This window comes from Ciconia boyciana, chromosome 1 (genome assembly GCF_034638445.1).
Source record: "Ciconia boyciana chromosome 1, ASM3463844v1, whole genome shotgun sequence".
Classification (NCBI taxonomy): Eukaryota; Metazoa; Chordata; class Aves; order Ciconiiformes; family Ciconiidae; genus Ciconia; species Ciconia boyciana.
The window spans coordinates 215,758,350-215,776,766 of NC_132934.1; the positions used below are offsets into that span (position 1 = coordinate 215,758,350).

The 18,417-nt window shown below is 43.4% G+C and overlaps 1 protein-coding gene across 1 annotated transcript in view; it reads left to right on the plus strand.

Moving 5' to 3' along the window:
* TENM4 (teneurin transmembrane protein 4) overlaps positions 1 to 17,632 on the plus strand; it is a 514,257-nt gene extending 496,625 nt beyond the window's left edge. Inside the window, exons 28-30 of the mRNA XM_072850823.1 lie at positions 194 to 1,808; positions 6,226 to 6,368; positions 15,966 to 17,632. Of these exons, the coding sequence (XP_072706924.1) occupies positions 194 to 1,808; positions 6,226 to 6,368; positions 15,966 to 16,724 (2,517 nt within the window). The 3' untranslated portion in view covers positions 16,725 to 17,632. The remainder of the gene's footprint in view (positions 1 to 193; positions 1,809 to 6,225; positions 6,369 to 15,965) is intronic.
* Positions 17,633 to 18,417: the final 785 nt, after the last annotated feature.

An 18,417-nucleotide genomic window follows, 5' to 3' on the forward strand; every position in this document is an offset into this window, starting at 1 on the left:
ACCCACTCCTGCTTGGGCACGCTTGATGTGCTGTGCAGCTGCATACTTCTCACCATTTAATCCTATAGGTGCAGAGATTTGTCTCACTTGCCCTGCTCTTTGCATTGGAGAATCTTGCAGGTTTTGTGAGAGTTGAGTATAATTTTGCCTGAAAAGCAGCACTATAATCTATACTTTTCTCCTTCCCATCTAGTCCATGGTGCTGCTCCTTCACAGCCAGAGACAGTACATCTTTGAGTTTGACAAGAATGACCGGTTGTCATCGGTGACCATGCCCAATGTTGCCCGTCAGACTTTAGAAACCATTCGTTCCATTGGTTACTACAGGAACATCTACCGGCCACCAGAAGGCAACGCCTCGGTAATTCAGGATTTCACAGAGGATGAGCAGCTTCTCCACACTTTGTACTTGGGCACAGGGAGACGTGTCATCTACAAGTATGGGAAGTTGTCCAAGTTAGCCGAGATGCTCTACGACACCACAAAGATCAGTTTCACTTATGATGAAATTGCTGGCATGCTGAAGACCATAAACTTGCAGAATGAAGGGTTCACATGTACAATCAGATACAGACAGATAGGACCCCTCATTGATCGACAGATTTTCCGCTTCACTGAGGAAGGCATGGTGAACGCACGCTTTGACTATAATTATGACAACAGCTTTCGGGTGACCAGCATGCAAGCAGTCATCAACGAGACACCTTTACCCATTGATCTCTACAGGTACGATGATGTGTCAGGCAAAACTGAGCAATTTGGTAAATTTGGAGTCATTTACTACGATATCAACCAGATTATCACCACTGCTGTCATGACTCACACTAAACATTTTGATGCCTACGGCAGGATGAAGGAGGTCCAGTACGAGATATTCCGGTCGCTGATGTACTGGATGACTGTGCAGTATGACAACATGGGGAGAGTGGTTAAGAAAGAGCTGAAGGTTGGCCCTTATGCAAACACAACTAGGTACTCATATGAGTATGATGCTGATGGCCAGTTGCAGACAGTGTCTATCAATGACAAACCACTCTGGCGTTACAGCTACGACCTAAACGGAAACCTCCATTTGTTGAGTCCAGGGAATAGTGCTCGTCTTACACCGCTCAGGTACGACCTCAGGGATAGGATTACTAGACTGGGGGATGTGCAGTACAAAATGGATGAAGATGGCTTCCTGAAGCAAAGAGGCAGTGATATTTTTGAGTACAATTCAGCTGGCCTGCTCATCAAAGCCTACAATAAAGCTAGTGGGTGGAGTGTGAAATACCGCTATGATGGCCTAGGAAGGAGAGTCTCTAGCAAAACCAGCCACGGCCATCACTTGCAGTTCTTCTACGCAGACCTGACCAACCCAACAAAGGTCACCCATTTATACAACCACTCGAGTTCCGAGATCACCTCCCTCTACTATGACCTCCAAGGCCACCTCTTTGCAATGGAGCTCAGCAGCGGTGATGAATTCTACATAGCCTGCGATAACATTGGCACTCCTTTGGCTGTCTTCAGTGGGACTGGCTTAATGATTAAGCAGATACTGTACACAGCATATGGAGAGATCTATATGGACACCAATCCCAACTTCCAGATCATCATCGGCTACCATGGAGGACTGTATGACCCCCTCACAAAGCTTATCCACATGGGACGGAGAGACTATGATGTGCTAGCGGGTCGGTGGACGAGTCCAGACCATGATATGTGGAAGCATCTGAGTAGCAATAACATAATGCCTTTCAACCTGTATATGTTCAAAAACAACAATCCCATTAGCAACTCTCAGGATATCAAATGTTACATGACAGGTAAGACATTTAAATTAATTAACATGTTCACAAGTTTGCCATCAGTGACGAGGTTTCTTCTCTCTCAGTATCCTGGTCACCATGAGGTTTTCCAGTGTTTAATATAATGGACACAAGCTTTTCTTTGCCAGTTAACCCCTATGTCCAGGGCATGTTTAATTCATTAGTATAGATGGAGAATGTAATTCCCAAACCTGTTTCCTTTTCTCTTCCTTGGTGTTTGTTCTCTTTATTTTGCTTCCAATTTTTCGTTCCCTCAGATCTCCCAAGTTTAGCTACCGATTAATGTCCTGATAACCTTTCTCTTTGTAGAGGGGCAGCTCTGTTTACACAGTTTTGCCTAGAGATTTATTTGCAACTAAACAAATGACATGCAGATTTGTTTTAGCAGAATGGCAACAGCGACTTAAACCGTTCATTACAGTCAGCCATTTCAGAGCACACTACAGTAACCACATAGTTCAAAGTTAATGTGCCCCACGGAATTAACAGTTTCTACTAAAACTCAATAAAAACAGGTGCTTTAGACTTAAAGGCCAGATTTTAGGGCATACCTACCCTGCAGCTTGACATAACCTCTGAACTGCTTCCTCTGGGACTTTGTGAAATGGCAATAACATGAGCTCTGTGTATGTTTTTTATACAGAAAATCATTCTGTAGGTTAAATGTCCTTCCTATATTCATACTTTGTGCAACACTGGTAGTAATGTTTGAGAAGACTGTTTTGGTGGGACTCTTTTCTGTATACTTCCCATCGGAAAACCAGGTGACGCAATCACAAATCACATGGACATACTTCTTAAGGAGATATAATTAATTTTTAAATGCTCTTGCTGCGTCTATCACAATTTTCCCATATGCCACAATATTTGCATTCCCCTAAGTTATGAGATTGGCTTGATAGCAAAAAATGTTACAAAATAAAAATCCTGGGTTGTTCTATTCCACTTGTTTTTCTGGCCATTAGGATCCGTGCTTTTAGGTTCTTCTGCAATAATCATAAGGATTAGATTGTTTGGGTTTTTTTTAATGAAAAGCTGTTTTCTCCAGAGCTGAGAAGATGATGCCATGAGGGAAGTAAAATATGCCAAAAGATGCAGACTAAGATCCTGTGTGTTGGCCTCACTCTGATAATTAAGGCTGGCAGGGAATACTTTGAGATAACTTTTCCTATCAGAAAATGCTCATTTGTCAAAACTGAATTTGTTTATGGGAGAGGGTTGAGCTTGAGAGATTTCTCAGCAGAAATGTTGTAAACAGCTCTCAAAATTGTCTAAATGACAAATTCCAAAATAGCCTGAAAGAAAAATTTCTCTTTGGTTTACAACCTTTTCAAGTTAAGTGTAAAGTAATGATTGAAAACTGGAAAAGAAAAATTAAGGAGTCAAAACCAAAATGAAAGATCTTCATTTGAAATTGTTTTCTTGAACTGATCTAGTTTTTGAACAGTTGCTTCGTGACATATTAACAGATTTTTATTTTCCTGCTCAAGTTAAGACAGGACAAAACTTCCAATCCTGCCTTGGAACAGGCGAACAGCTTCCCACCCAGCTCTGATGATAACATCAAGATGTCCAAATCTGATACTTTAATATTTTATATGCACTGAATAACTTTTTCCATGGTCTTAAAAGTTCTATTTTTAGTCTTTCAAGGATACAGAGCCCAAATACATTTTTGAAGTTTCTCCTCTCCCAGTGCATGGAAGAAACAGGTCATGTAATGGGATGAGTGCCGTGATGCTAGGCTGCTGCTCTGGCATTTCTTTCTGCTGAAGCTTTCTGGCACCTCATGGGCAGGACCTGCGATGAAAGTGTCCTTGTCATCACAACCAAATCTGCCCAGATTCAGGCACAGTGAACCACTCTCTGTCCCTCCATCCCCACCTTGGGAGCCCCTGTCCTTAGGGGAGCTCAGCACCCAGGACACGGGTGAACGACTCGTGCTTTGGGCTCCAGCAACGAGGTTTCTGAGCTTGTGGGTACAAATTGGAGGCATGCAGAGGGCAGAGCAGGAGAAACAGGTATTTATGTTTTGAGAGGCCCATTGTTAAACATGAATATTTTAGCAATTGTACACTTCATGGCACAGAGCTTTGCTGCCAGCTTCAGCAATCCTGATGGATTGAACTGACATTTCCATTACATGTGTCTGCATTAAGCACTCTTTTTCTTTGCCCTCAAATGAATTTACTGTGAAATGTGTTGGCAGGGTTACTGTAGCTGAAAAAAACCTCTGTGATGTGAAATGTACTTTTCTGTCAAAAAAGATGTCACTGCCTCTTGGCAAATTAATATTTTCCCCTCTGTTTTCTCAGCTCCACACCTTCCTCCCATGTTTTTTGGTTTTGTTGGTTTTTTTTTTTTTGGTTCTGGATATTCCAACACCTCTTCCCAAAAAGAACAAAATCCTGTTTGCAAATGTTTTGAAAGTCAGTTTTCTGAGAAGTAGCAAAAAAAGCCTGTCTTGAATCTTTCCAGACACGTTACATATTTTTTGGCTGTTCAGCATCCCTGCTCTGTATCCTTTTTAACATTTGTGAAGTGCTTGGAAAATAGTTTCTGCACCAATGCCGACCTTCACTGTTTTACTTTGTTCTCCTGACCACCTGGTCCACAATATGTACATCAAAGGTCTTCATTTCACATGAGAAGGGTTTGGAAGCAGGCTGGCTTAGCGCTAGGCAAAAATATAATCAAATGAGCCTTTTAATTTCTTTCCCTCCCCGCAACCTCTCTTTCAAAGACACTCCAAAAACAATCTGTACATTGAGTGAACAGAAGTGTTTTTATTACAGAAATCCTCCCCCTTCCACATGGATTGTCACAAGGGCTTTTTGGACACCTGCCCAATCTCAACATTTTGGCCTGTAAGAAAACAAGCAACAGATAGTGTGTTTGTTTGGCTCCTGGTTCTCCAGTCATCTGGAAGTTCCTTACTTGCCACTTGCATCCATAATTTCTTTTCCGACCAGCTCTTCAAAACACTCATTTAGGCTCATAGGGAACAGAGAAAAAATATTCAAAGATGCACATTTGATTATTTAAATTGATCCCTTTTTCAGATTGTTTCAACAACGTTTATTGAGTTTAGCAAAATGAAAATCAAGCCCCTTGCACGTCTAGCTTGAAGCAGAGCAATCACCAACACAATCCCGGTTACATGCAAAACACTTAAGACCCCTGGGAGCTGATATTATTTAAACTTTACCTTCATACCTTTCTTTTTCTTGCAATTGCTATTTGTGTGCCAAATGCACACCATATTGCTTGAGGATTGTAGCAGGTGTGTCCTTCTCTAGAGTTCAGTGAAGGCAAACAAGGTGAGATCATCAAATGCTCTGAAGTTAAGGGGGGAAGCGATGCTGATCCCAAGCAGATCTAGGAGTTAGCCAGCCTCATCCTTATTTCCTCCAGTGGATTAACATTCAGCTGCTATTCCTAATAGCTGTGCAATCAAAGTAGGGGAGGACTTTGCAGTCTGTACTTTCAAGTGAATTCAGGAATGATGTCCCAGCTGGCTGGGTTTTCCATCATGTCCCCTTTAGTGCCAGTGGTCCCACTTTTGCATAGGACAATTGTTTATCGCTTGTAGCCAGCAGTTTTCTCACCATCCATGGACTTCTAAGGGGTTTTTGAAAGGTCCCCAAGGAAAGTAGTCTTGTATCTGTACGCTTATTTGCACTAGAATGTACCTTGCAGGTAGTGTGGAGGCTGATTTTAAATGTCACTATAAAAGATGACATGTGACTTTACACTGGTTTAATACACAAACTACACCTTCTTATGAAAAATGCCAATAAACTCAGGACTGAGGTGGAAATGCCATGGAAAAAAAACAGAGGATATGTCCAGACCCTCTTCCATGAGTACCTGCCAAATGACCGTGCTGTTCATCCTGGATATCCTGGTATTCTGGCTCACATAGCTCTAAATTTAGTCTTCAGCTTGCAGGTCCTTTGAGAGTCCTCAGGAAGAGAAGTACTGTGGCTGAGATGTTCAGAGCTGACGGTAGGACTGGACAACACTGCCTATTTGGCTGGAGCATCTCAGCCTCCATTAGTGTATTGTTGTTCCTGTGCTTCTCCTGCATCACCTTAGAGCAGTACCTGGTGCCTGCTGACAAAGGGCAGACATTGAGTTGGCTTTGATTTGAGCCATTTGGTCACTGCCAAAGCTTCTATTTCAGAGCTGGGAAAGTGCAGAATGGGACTGTGGTTGGAGGTGGAAAGCCCAGCTTTGGCACACAGTTCTCTCAAGGACCATTGAGATTTGTGCTCTTCACATGAAGTAGACACATCATTTTGGCCAGACTGCTACAGTGCCAGTTACCATAGGGTCCTCCTCTGTGCTGTTCTCCTGAGCAACCCTGCTTGAGAGATAACATAATCTGATTTATGCTTCTCTTCCATTCCAGATGTCAACAGTTGGCTGCTCACTTTTGGGTTCCAGCTACACAATGTCATCCCCGGCTACCCCAAGCCAGACATGGATGCAATGGAGCCGTCCTATGAGCTAATCCACACACAGATGAAAACCCAAGAATGGGACAATAGCAAGGTGATCCATACAACTCCATATATCTCGCACCCTTATCAGCATACTGTCCAGTTACAATCTTTATTAAAAAATCCTCTGTCAGCCTGTTCTCCCAGATACGCTGGGAGATTAAGAGTGAGTCAGTCCCCATTACAGTAATGAAATCTGACTGAATAATCACATCTTAAGTTCCTTACTTCCATGGTGCTTTTTCCTGTGATATTTTCTGGTGGTTGCTCAATGAAATGGTGTGTTACTGTTTCTTCCTCCCGCAAAAGGCCATGTTACAACGTATTGCAGGCTAAGTTCAAGGCCTTTGCACCAAGGATTCCTGGAAGTGAAAAAAAGCAAATCTTGATACAGAATAATTTTCTACAGAATTTTTTTATCTAGAAACTTATGCAGTCTGGTTTAAAATGACTTAAACAACAAGTCTCAGTACTTCCCTAGGAACCTGTTCTGCATTGCAGTGGGTCTCACCAGAAAGAAGGTTTAGCTGATAATTGACTTTCATTTTACCTGACTGGGTTTAATCCCAAGTCACCGTGTCCTGCTTTTAAAAACAGGCCTGCATCACAAGCCATTTTGGTAGATGCTGGCACAAAATTCAATGATGAAATTGGCAAGAAAAAAGCTTTTACAGCCCAATCGTTTCCCCCTCTCTTCCTGTTGAGAACTCTGCAGCTGAAAGACGGAGGCAGCTCTGTTAAAGGTTAGCACACTGGGTCAGGATCTGAGAGCCCTGGGTTACTCCCAGCCCTACTGCTTATCGGTTGTATGACCTTGAAAAAGTCATTTACCTCTCAGGATACTCTTTCATCTCCTAGCCTGATTTTATTCTGGGGTTGCTTTCATCTGTTTAGTCTGAATCCTCTTTAGTCTGAATTCCTGCTTGCTATTGCTGTGTATTCAAACATTGTGAAAGCAGTGAGGCACCGATGTGTTTGGGAAGATCAGGATATGCTCTTAACATTTCTGCTAATAAAATGATAACAGTAGGAGGTGAAATTGATCCCAGCTGCCCTCCTAGCCTCTTTATCTATGAGTTCACTGAAATCTCACTGTCCTGCAGCAGATTCTTGCAGTCCTGCACACATATTAAACCAGGAGGTAAAATGCAGTGTCACATTTCCCCAGCCACAAAAGGCATCACTCCGAGCTATGAACAAGATACTGTGGATTAATAACATAGTCATGTGTCAGCCCATCCTTGGTACTCAGCCTCATAGCTATGGTGAAGACAAACTAAAATGTATCAGCTTCAACTTCAATTAGAGATTTATATTAAGACATATCACTTCATAATAGAGGGGGACCAAAAGAACTATGTCTTTTGCTACCATAGCTGAGCTGATGCTTGAAAACCATTATGCCGCAGTCACGCAGTTGTGTTTTGGAGCTCAAAGACTCCTTTTTTGTTTCTCTGTTCCTTGGATTAAACAATAAGATGCTAACAGAGATGACTTCTGTAATGAGAAATAGCCTCAGGATTTCTCCTCCTCTCTGATGTGACACAGTCTCCCCAGGCAAAGCGGTACAGGAGAAGGCAAACAGGGAAGGCTCATTCAGAGACCGCACAAAAGATTGTCTCTAAATTGTTATGCGCAGTAGATAATAACTCTCACAGAACTGCAACAGAAATTATTATTATTGGTGGTGGTATTATTATTATTATTGTTGTTGTTATTATTATTATTATATCATTATTTTATAATTAGTTCATTATTATTACTAGGCTTATTGAATAGCTAAGTAACTTGAGTGACAGCTTGAGATAAAGACTGACACTTGCTCATACAGGCAGCTGAGCTGGAAGTAAAACCAAGGAGCCCTCCCTTCCATCCACCCATTTTAGGTGAATCTGCCTGAACGAGCAATAAGAAGAAAGGAAAATCTCCATGTCCCCTTCAGGTTTTTACAGCAAGAAGCTGTAGTGAGGACTGTGCAGGGACCTGCTTGGTAAAAGAGGGCTTTATGCAGCCACCGTGCTTCCAGATGACTCACTTTACACTCAAGTGTTGAAAGTGGAATTTAACTATTGCAGGTTGTTTCATATATCTTCCCCTGTGTTAAGACAGCAACAAAACATGAGCATTTTTATTTTAGTCTACAGTTGTGGGATCATGCTGTGATAGTGAGTGGCTCTCAAATGCTATAGAGCAGGATTCCCTTCCTTTCTGCCACATCCAGCATATTGCAGGCATATATTTGCATAAAATAAATTCATTCACATATGATACCTGAACATATGATCCATTTTCTCCTAAGCCTATCCGTGCATTCAACACTGATGTTTCACATCTAGTTCTGTTCGCTCCCAACCCTTCCAGCCACACATACACGCTCCCAGACACAATCCAGCCCTCCTTCCTACAGGTTGGAAATACAGGTTGATTACAACCTGTTGAATACAGGTTGGAAATACAGGTTGGAAATACAGTAAATACAGGTTGTCTCTGTATTTACTGATGAAGCATGTGGAAGAAAAGATAAACTTTTGGAAATTTCACATAGCAAATCACAGAATTAAACAAAGTTAAATGGAAGCACAGGAAATATTTTCAGATAGTAGGACTGATCAAACTCTGAAATGGTCTTCCAGAGCATACGGAGGAAGCTCCAGATCTTTTGTCATTTCAAAGTAGCCTGGACAAGGCACTGGACAATGCCCATCCTGCTTGAAATCCAGGGATATTCCCTGAATGATGTACCACAGCTTTCTCACCTCCGTGTCTTCCGATCCCTAGTTTCTTTGGGTCAGATACCTCCTTGTGATAGACCAAAGTAAAACTGAGTTACTCTGCTGGCTTTGCTGAACAAAGCTGTGGCCCAGCAGGTTCAGTCAGGTCTTTCATCAGAGAGGAATGAATAACAGGAGCACAACAGCAAAGCAACTAACTCCACATAAATGGCTGCTTCGTATCTCTTCAGAGTGCATAACCAGAGGGCCCTAGCATCTCCTTCCAAAACATTGTTGGTACTTGCCTGGCAGGGCTGGAAGATGGGAGCGATAATTCTGACTTTGAGCATCCACCAGCTCAGAAACAGCCAGCATGTCATAAACCTTGCACTAACCCCCTGCAGCTCTGGAGTGACATTTAAAATCCAATACTCTGTTGTGCAGCACTTTCCCCCCCTCCTCCCTGCGACCGTGAGGCTGTCACTAAATTGTTTGTTGAACAAGTTCAGTGTTATTGGCCACCAGGGGACTCTGGGTGACCTCTGGCATATTGTGGAGCTGCTGCACCTGAATCCAATTTCTCTTTTTTTTTCTTTTTCCCCCTTCCCTTTTGTCTTGTTGAACTGTCAGGTACTTGCTGGAGCCAGAACAACTCTATTTGCAGGGAGGGGTGTTTTGGAGTCGGTGCTTATATCGTTAACTACATCATATTATTAACTACCCTTCTCTCCATCCCATGAGCATTGTGCCTCCAGGAAAGGTCCTGTTTTCTGCAGTGCCCATTACAGGCTGTGCTGGAGGAGCAGCTTTTGGCATCCCTTATGAAGCAGCATTTTGGAGGCAAGGGATGCTAAGCCGGGGAGTGAGCTGTAGGGCTATGCTTTCTGGCAGAGCTTCTCCCAAGGACAATCTGTTTAAGGGACTGGCTCTGCCAGTGTTCATCATTCAGGGAGGGCATCCTCACACTGCGGGTGCTTTGTCCTGGGCTTGGGCCATCATGCCGTCTGCACGTCTGTCCATCAGCCCCTAGTTATGTTTTGCAAAAGTAGTGGCCAGTTTTCACTGGATCTGATGCAGGGAAGGGAGCTGAAGTCTCAAAGACATTAAGCTCTTGAAGCTTTATGAAAATAGATGAGCAAGAGAAGGAGACAAATCCTCTTATTTCCCTACAGATGGAAATCTGCTTCATGAGCTCAACCTGCAGCTGTGTACACTGGCGGGGTGGAGGACAGACCTGTCCTCTAATCACAAGAGTTAGCACTTGGGTTTCGCTCGTTGCTAACCAATCAGCATCTACAGCACTGGCCTTGCTGGCCAATCGCTCACCTCCATTGTCCCACTTGCACCCGTGGTTGGCAGGCTGCTACGCAGCACGTTGCCTCTCAGCCAACCAGCGTGCGCTGCAGCTGTGTGGATGGGTAGGGGCCTGATAGGCTGTTGTGGTTGATGGGCTCCTCCTGCACCTCCACCATCTGGGAGCTGGTGGGGGACACCCAAACAGGGACTCATCTTCAGGGGATGGCCAGGTGGAATGGGGGGAAGAAGCTGGTTTCTGAAGAATGGCTTGTTAACAGAGAGCTAGGGGGTAAATAGGAAGGCGTTAACAATGAAGAATATTTCAGAGAAGTCATAACTTCCAAGCCTTTTGGAAGAAGTGGCTTTCTGCGTTGTAAGCCATATGGTGGTAAAAGAAACACCTATCTGTGTATAACGGCACAAGGATATAGAGAAACTTGGAAGCATGTTCACATATTTCACATCTTGGATCCTTGATGGGAAATTAAAGCTTTCAGTCTCACACTGGAAGGCGGTATTTAAAAACAACAGATGATAGTATCTGGCTATGGTATTTCAAATCCTCAAGAGGTGCTGGCAAAATGCAAGAGGCTATTCAGAGATCTCTGTAATGTGCCATTCTCTTGAGCTCTGTACAGCAGCAAACAAATGATGAAAGTCGTTCTCTTCTCTCCAATGGGGTGTTACTAGATAAAGTGAAATGTCACCTAAGGACATCAGATAAAAAAAACTGTGAGGAAAAACAAACCCAGCATATTTGTCACTCACATCTAGCAACAAATATTGAAATAAAATAACTAGGAATGCCCTTCTTTCTGCCATAAAACTGGTTTTATAGATACCTTGGTTTACAGTTGCTAAAAGCAGCAGCATTTTTTAGAGAATACCACATGCCACTGCAGCCTTGGATGGAAATTTTCTGTTTCTCTTCCTTGCCAGTTCATTAAAATGAGTTCTAAGATGAAACAGAAATGGTAATTTCAAAGTCAGGGATACACTGCCTCTTTGAACTACATATAATCTGTTTGCCTCCACCCACTTTATATTCAGAGCAGAGCATACAAGCTAGTGGACTCTGGTTTGCCTGAATTTGTTGGAGTTTTTTCTTCTGTTGGATGTGTTTGCTTTTCTATTAAAAAAGCGCTGTTCCCAAATACACTCTTTTATCAAAAAAATGCACTCAAAAAGTCATTTCAAAGTCATCCTGGGCTCATTTTCAAGATAACAGAGATGTGTTTAGTTATTATAATAGTTAAGTGATGGTGATGTTCAGCATTACAGCGTTGCACGTGTCTGATCTACTTCCCTACGTGACAAAAGATGGGGAGAGCCCAGAAGGCCTGTAACCAGTCCCCAGTGGAAAACCCTTTGGATGTGCTTTTGTTCTTAAGACACCTAAATTTAGGTGTCTGCCTGTGAACTTGGTATCCAAGCTTCCATTATAGCCAGCAGAGATCTATAATGAACTCAGTTGCTGGTGCCATTTGAGATACCCTAGAGTTTCCTGGACTTCCTCAAGTTTACAGCATGGATTACCTGCACCCTTCTGGAGAAACAGCTGGTGGCCCAGCAGGGCTCCCTGTAGTGCTAAAAATTATATTTGACATCACCCATTTGGGTGACTCGTCAGGGGAGCAAAGGACAGTTCAGATAACCAGCTGCTAGAGGCTAGCATTGAATTCAAGACTAAGACATGTAGATGTAGGTGTCTCCATGTGTGTTAGATGTGTGCACCCACTGTAGTCTGTCAACATGTGGTCCGTACAGGCAGTGGAGCTCACTTAAAGAGCTGACCAGCTGCTACACATTAATTTTAGACCAAGCTGAATCACACTCTAGGCTCCATTGACTGTGCAAAGTAGAGGCTTAATTCATTTGCCAATGGACCTCTGTTGGCAAAGTGGCCTCCAGGTGCTACTCCACAAGAGCAAAGACCTCCCAGAGCTGCTTGTGTTTCTCACAGCCCTGTGTGGATGCTGCAGGCACCCCTGGGATTCTCAGATCACACTAGATATCCATGTAATGGTCTATGGGCAACAGAAACAGTCTTGAAGTCAACACTGACTACAGTATGTATGAGAAGTGGGTGCATAGAAGGCTGGGACAGCTGCAGATTGACAGGTTTCTTTGTCAACAAAGGCAGTTCCAGCCCCCAACTTCCCAAACGTCCCACCTACAGTGTCTCTAAGCGGGCACATGACTGGAGGTCAAGAGATTCCCAGTCATGTGTCTTTGGTCAGTCATTTAATCTCTTGTTTAGCCACCAGGAATAGTGCCAGTAACAGTCCTACAGTTGCACATGCAACATGAGAAATGTTTTCCCACTATAGAGGAGGAGATGTCCTGGATGGAGGCCAAGAGGACACCAGCAAGCCAGCTGGCCTGGTATCCTATGTGGGTGTCCTTAGGCAGGAATTGACAGTGTCATTGCTGTTAGATCATGTGTAATCCCTTAAACCTCAAGTCCCGCCAGCAGCAGGGTGGGTGCTGCTTATTTTCTTTCTAAATGGCATCCAGATGAACAGTGGAGCTGTGGAAATTGTATGACTTCATATAATATCACAAAGGCAGTATGTAACTAGATCAAGGAAAGGTCCAGTATTCTATTATTGGGTCATAAATTCTAAAAAAAAAAAAAAGACTTTAAAAATCAGGGTTTCATTTTATAATGGGCAGTTACTGATCTGAAATTCAAAGCTATGGAGAATTTGACCATAAAATGGAAAACTGAAAATTACCTCAGGCCAGAAGGTCCCAGGTACTGGGCTACGGAGCCTGAGGAAGGTAGATCATGGCCCAGCTGTTGACTGTGATACCTGTTGTATCACAGCATGTGCCAACTAGGCTGCAATCCTTCCTGAATTAATGGCAAACCCAAGGACACCATCCACCTTTAAACTTTGTTGTACAACTGTTGTTCTCACAAGGCTCCCTACCCCCATTTTAGAGTATGTCTCTACAGCTAAGTAAAAGAAGTCCAAGACCAATCCCTGGCCCTGAGGCTAAGTAGAAGTGACCTGGAGAGTTAGGAAACATGTCTTGGAGAAAGCAGTTGGAGGAGTCCAAAACCAAACCAGGAGTTAAAATAAAAATTATCCAGTGTGAATGATAAGAGGTGCAATACAACTTCTCACTCTCTTCAGCAGTATTTACTTTCAAAATTTTATAAAATTATATTGTTTATAATTTTTTTTTTAAATATTTAGCAGTATAAACATATGGTTACGAACCGTATGTCCCACTTGTCGAAAGCACAGTAGATTGTCATATCACAGTGTCTACCTTGCAGCATCAGCATGTTTTCAGAGCTCATTGCAAACTCACTTTTCACTTGGGATTGGAAGAAAAGACAAGGGAGTGGTGTCCAGACCCACTGGTTTGTTGGGGCTACCTAATTTGGAGGCACTCACAGGGGCTCTATACCTAATTATTTGCTCAGAATTGAAAAGGCGCTAGAGTTCCTGCAGCTCATCAAGAATATGGCGATGAAGACAAAATAGAAGGGGAATGGAGGAGATTTCTGATAGGAATAATTCTCCCATGCCCAGTGCTGTCTGACCTCCCAGAGCTCCCTTCCCCCAGGTGATAATCAGTAGATGGTGCAATTAATTCCAGGGACCCCTTATCACTCAACTGCTGGTAAACATGGTGATGTATATATAGATGGTGATATATAAATGACCACAGGACATAGCAATGTAGCGCAGAAGAGCTGATTTACATCCTTGAGTGAAGAAGCTTGCACCAAACAGAGATTCAACATGAGTAATGAGAAATGCCTTTTCCTATCACTTGTAAAAGTTACTGAGACAAGTTGGAAGAGCAACATAGTGGGGAAGGACCACCTAGAGTCAAGCCATATGAGATGCACCTGAGAAGAAAACCTCCCCATTTAAACCTCTCTGACGAGGAAATAGCTAACCAAGGCTGTGCAGTATACACTTATTTAGAGCAGTGTTTCATGGAGCCTAGAAACCTAATTGTTTCATGTCCATCATCAGTGACATCTACATTAATTATATCCATTTTTTGCATAGTTAGAGCACTTGTGCAGTTGGCAGGGGAGCTGAGCTCGGCTCCCTATCAGCCTGTTTGTTAATTATATCGCTCTCTAGGCTGTGTGCGAGGTCCCCCACAGCCAGTATGGGGAGAACCAGAGAGAGCTCCTCTTTCATAGGTGACTGGTTCCTGCTCCAACTACTATGCTGTTAATTAAAAGGGGAAAAGGAGGAGCTACTCCAGCCTGCTTGGCACTCTGAATAAAAGTCAGTCCTGGGTCTTAGATATTTTAATGCTTTACAACCCAAAACCGTGCTCTTGAACTTGGGTACCTCTGTTCCCTTATAGTTTTCTCCTTTATAGATCAAAACTGCTCATAACCTCTGAGTGAGTTGCAATGCTAAATCCTTTATTTTATTTCTTTAATGCTTTGAGACCCTTCCCTGGAAATGGCCACCATGCAAATGAGGGTTTATTTCCTTTCCCTTGCCATGTTACAAGTCTCAGTTGAGAAGTCCACTCTGAAATGCCTGCATCGTCTGAATTGTATTCTCTCACCCAGGAAAGGATGTGGGCCTTTAGCTCGTGGACAGTTTAAGGCAATATCCTTCATGGATGTTAAATTTCCTCAAAACAATTGGAGTGCAGCAAACTTTTCTTTGTAGCACATTTTTAATCCTGGATGTCATTACATTATTGAACTGAGCCGTTAGCAGTGCCAGGAGAGTTTTGTCATTGCATCCTCTTGCTTTTGTGAAATTTGAGCAAATAATTGTTTGTGAACAGGGGTCTGTAAGAAGCCTGCACTGCCATGAATTGATGAGAGCATTTCCAAAGACATTTTGCAGTAATGATGAGCTGCTGACTCGCTGTGTGCTTGCTCCATTATATGCTAACAGCAAAAGTGACTTTGTATTGTACCTGACTGCAAATGATCCAGGCTGTTGTCTCTCAGCAATTTTGCCTCAGTATAAGCCAAAACTCAAGCATGAGGTGTGGCTGGCCTTAGCTCAGGGAGCCTGGTGCATTGTAGAGAGTTTTCAGGAAATAGGAGTTGGATTTAGGGCCTTCCTTCAGTTTTGAACAACCTGCTTTGGCCAGGTTGAAGTGGGGTATAGAGGGGTTATGGCCACTTTGAGGGTCATACCTGTGATGCAGGGCTTTTGAAGGTAGCACAAGGAGTTACAAAGTAAAGTTAAAATAGAGGGTATTTTTATGAATACTTCCACACTTTTTCACAGAAAATCTGAAAGCATTTTATAAAGCATCATGGCCACAAGATGAATGATTTCTTATGTGCAGATGAAGAACACTGAAGCACAAAATAATTGCATGTCCAAACTAGACCCTCACACCACTGAGGCAAAAAATCCTTTTCTACCTCTACATCCTTCAGTCTGTGAGATTAAATACAGTTCATTTTATTGAAACAATGAGTATCAGGAGGAATAACCTGCCAACACATCTCTTTCATTAAAAAGAATTAAAAATCTGAAAAAAGGTGATAGGGGAAAAAAAAACCATGAAGCTCCTCATTAGATGTTTCCAAGATATTCTGCTGGTCTCCAGCATGCTAATAATGCCTTTGGGTCATCAGGCTTCTCCTTCTAACACATCTTTCTCTTCTTTCTCTCCCTGCTCAGTCAATTTTGGGGGTCCAATGTGAAGTGCAGAAGCAGCTGAAGGCCTTTGTCACTCTTGAACGCTTTGAACAGATCTACAGCTCCAGCATCGCTGGGTGCCGGCAGGTCAAGAAGAACAAGAACTTTGCCTCCGGAGGCTCTATCTTCGGCAAAGGCGTCAAGTTTGCCATGAAGGACGGGCGTGTGGCCACCGACATTATCAGTGTGGCCAACGAGGATGGGCGGAGGATCGCAGCCATCCTGAACAACGCCCATTACCTGGAGAACTTGCACTTCACCATCGACGGGGTGGACACACACTATTTCATTAAGCAAGGGCCATCGGAGGGCGACCTGTCTATCTTGGGCCTCAGCGGTGGGCGGAGGACCCTGGAGAACGGCGTGAACGTGACGGTGTCCCAGATCAACACAGTGCTAAGTGGAAGGACTAGACGTTACACGGACATCCAGCTTCAGTACGGTGCGCTGTGTCTAAACACTCGCTACGGGACCACCTTGGACGAGGAGAAGGCCCGCGTCCTGGAGCTGGCCCGACAGCGTGCTGTCGCCCAAGCTTGGTCCCGGGAACAGCAGAGACTGCGGGATGGGGAGGAGGGTATTCGCTCGTGGACAGAAGGGGAGAAGCAACAAGTGCTAAACACGGGCCGGGTACAGGGCTACGACGGCTATTTTGTGATCTCAGTGGAGCAGTACCCCGAACTCTCAGACAGCGCCAACAACATCCACTTCATGAGACAGAGCGAAATGGGCAGAAGGTGACAGAGAGGGTCGATGCGGTGACTTCTTGCCAAAGACAGCTACTCTTTTGTGGCCACTTACCTGACTGTGTTGTACTCAATCCTTTTTCTAAACTGAACAAGGCGGGGGGGAGGAAAATAGAAAGAGAAGGAATAATACGGTTGCACTGTAACTCATGCAACATACTTTTTTTTTCCTCTTTAATTTGGCCTTCACGCGTTTTTTGCAATGAACAGAAGGTATATTTTGACGTAGTGTGATCACAGTGAAATTTACTGTCTCTTGTCCTCTTTTTTTTTCCCCCCCTTTGTGAGGAATTTGAAGTGGGGAGTCGTCAACGTACGTCCTTAGGTGTGAAGTGCGAAATGGGTGTCTGTGCTAACTTGTGTCATCTTAACCCTTTCTGATTTGGGGCAGGGACAGATAGCCTTCCACCCGAAACATGGGGAGCCCACGGCATGCCAGAGAGCTCTTCCCGAGAAGAAAGGAGATGGAAGACGATACTGATTCCGATACTCCAAAAGCGACCGTCCAAATGATGTGCCTCAAAAGAGACCTTACAAGTAGTTTTCACGTTTCACTTGGGACATAAAGAGTTTTTTTGGGAGCTCCTGCTGAGCAGAAGTAGATTATAGAGGCAAAGGAGCTGATTATATTAACTTGCAAGATGATTCTCTTCCTTCCTGAACTGGAATAAAAAAAGAAAAAAAATCAGTCTTTTTTCATTATGAGAGTAGATACTTTTTGGGGTTTTTTGTGTGTGCGCAAATCCTGGTTTTAGTTAAAAAAACCTAGCAAAAGCCAAGAAAGGGACTCCTGCTCTATTGAGAAAAGCTAAAATAAATCCACTCTCTCATACGTAGAGCTGTTCTATAGGTGGATTTAATGCACCCATGTTGTACATTTGCTAATGGCATAACTTCATTAAATGTATAGTGTTTCAGTACACGAGGCTACGTGTTTAACAGTCCACTGTGCTGTATCTGATAAAACCAGTTAATTTTTAGGAAGCTGATTTGAATTTAAAAGTAGTTATAGTATCCCTGTGACATACCACTGAAAATTAGAGCAAGCCAAACCCTGCTTTTCCTGATTCTGGAGCTTGTATTTATTGGCTGGGAAATACAGTTTTGAGTAGCATGCTGGCAAGTTGTTTATGACTATGGCAGATAAATGTCTCCCGGGGACTTTGGCAGCAGGGATTTTAAAATGTTTAATAAGTAGCAACAGCTTGTGCGTGGTGGGACAAGAAGGGGAATATTGGAATCAACTCTCTCACTGTTTCTTACACGAGCTTGAATTAAACGGAGAGCCCAGTTGACTGTTAGCAGTGAAGAAGGGAGAGGTTGAATGGAAATGCCCACTACAGAGGGGACCAAGTGCTTTAATAAGAAACTGCTGACAAAGTTACTCGGCATGCTAATGTAATTTGTATTCACATAACCTCTGTGCTCTGGTATTTGCAAGAGTCCTTGAAATTCAAGGGAACAAGGAGATGAGCTTAGCATCCTCTTCCCTGCCTGAAACAGCCCTGTGGTAGCAAGGGCCAGGCAGAGGTGTTACCCCACGTCTTGCTGGAGCTCCGGCTGGGGGTGGCCAACCCTGGTCCCAAACAGTCATCTCTATCACACTGACACCTGCACGTATCCTGACTAAGAGCTCTCACTGTGTCTCTCTGAGAACGTCTCAGTCCTGATTTTTTATTTTTTTATTT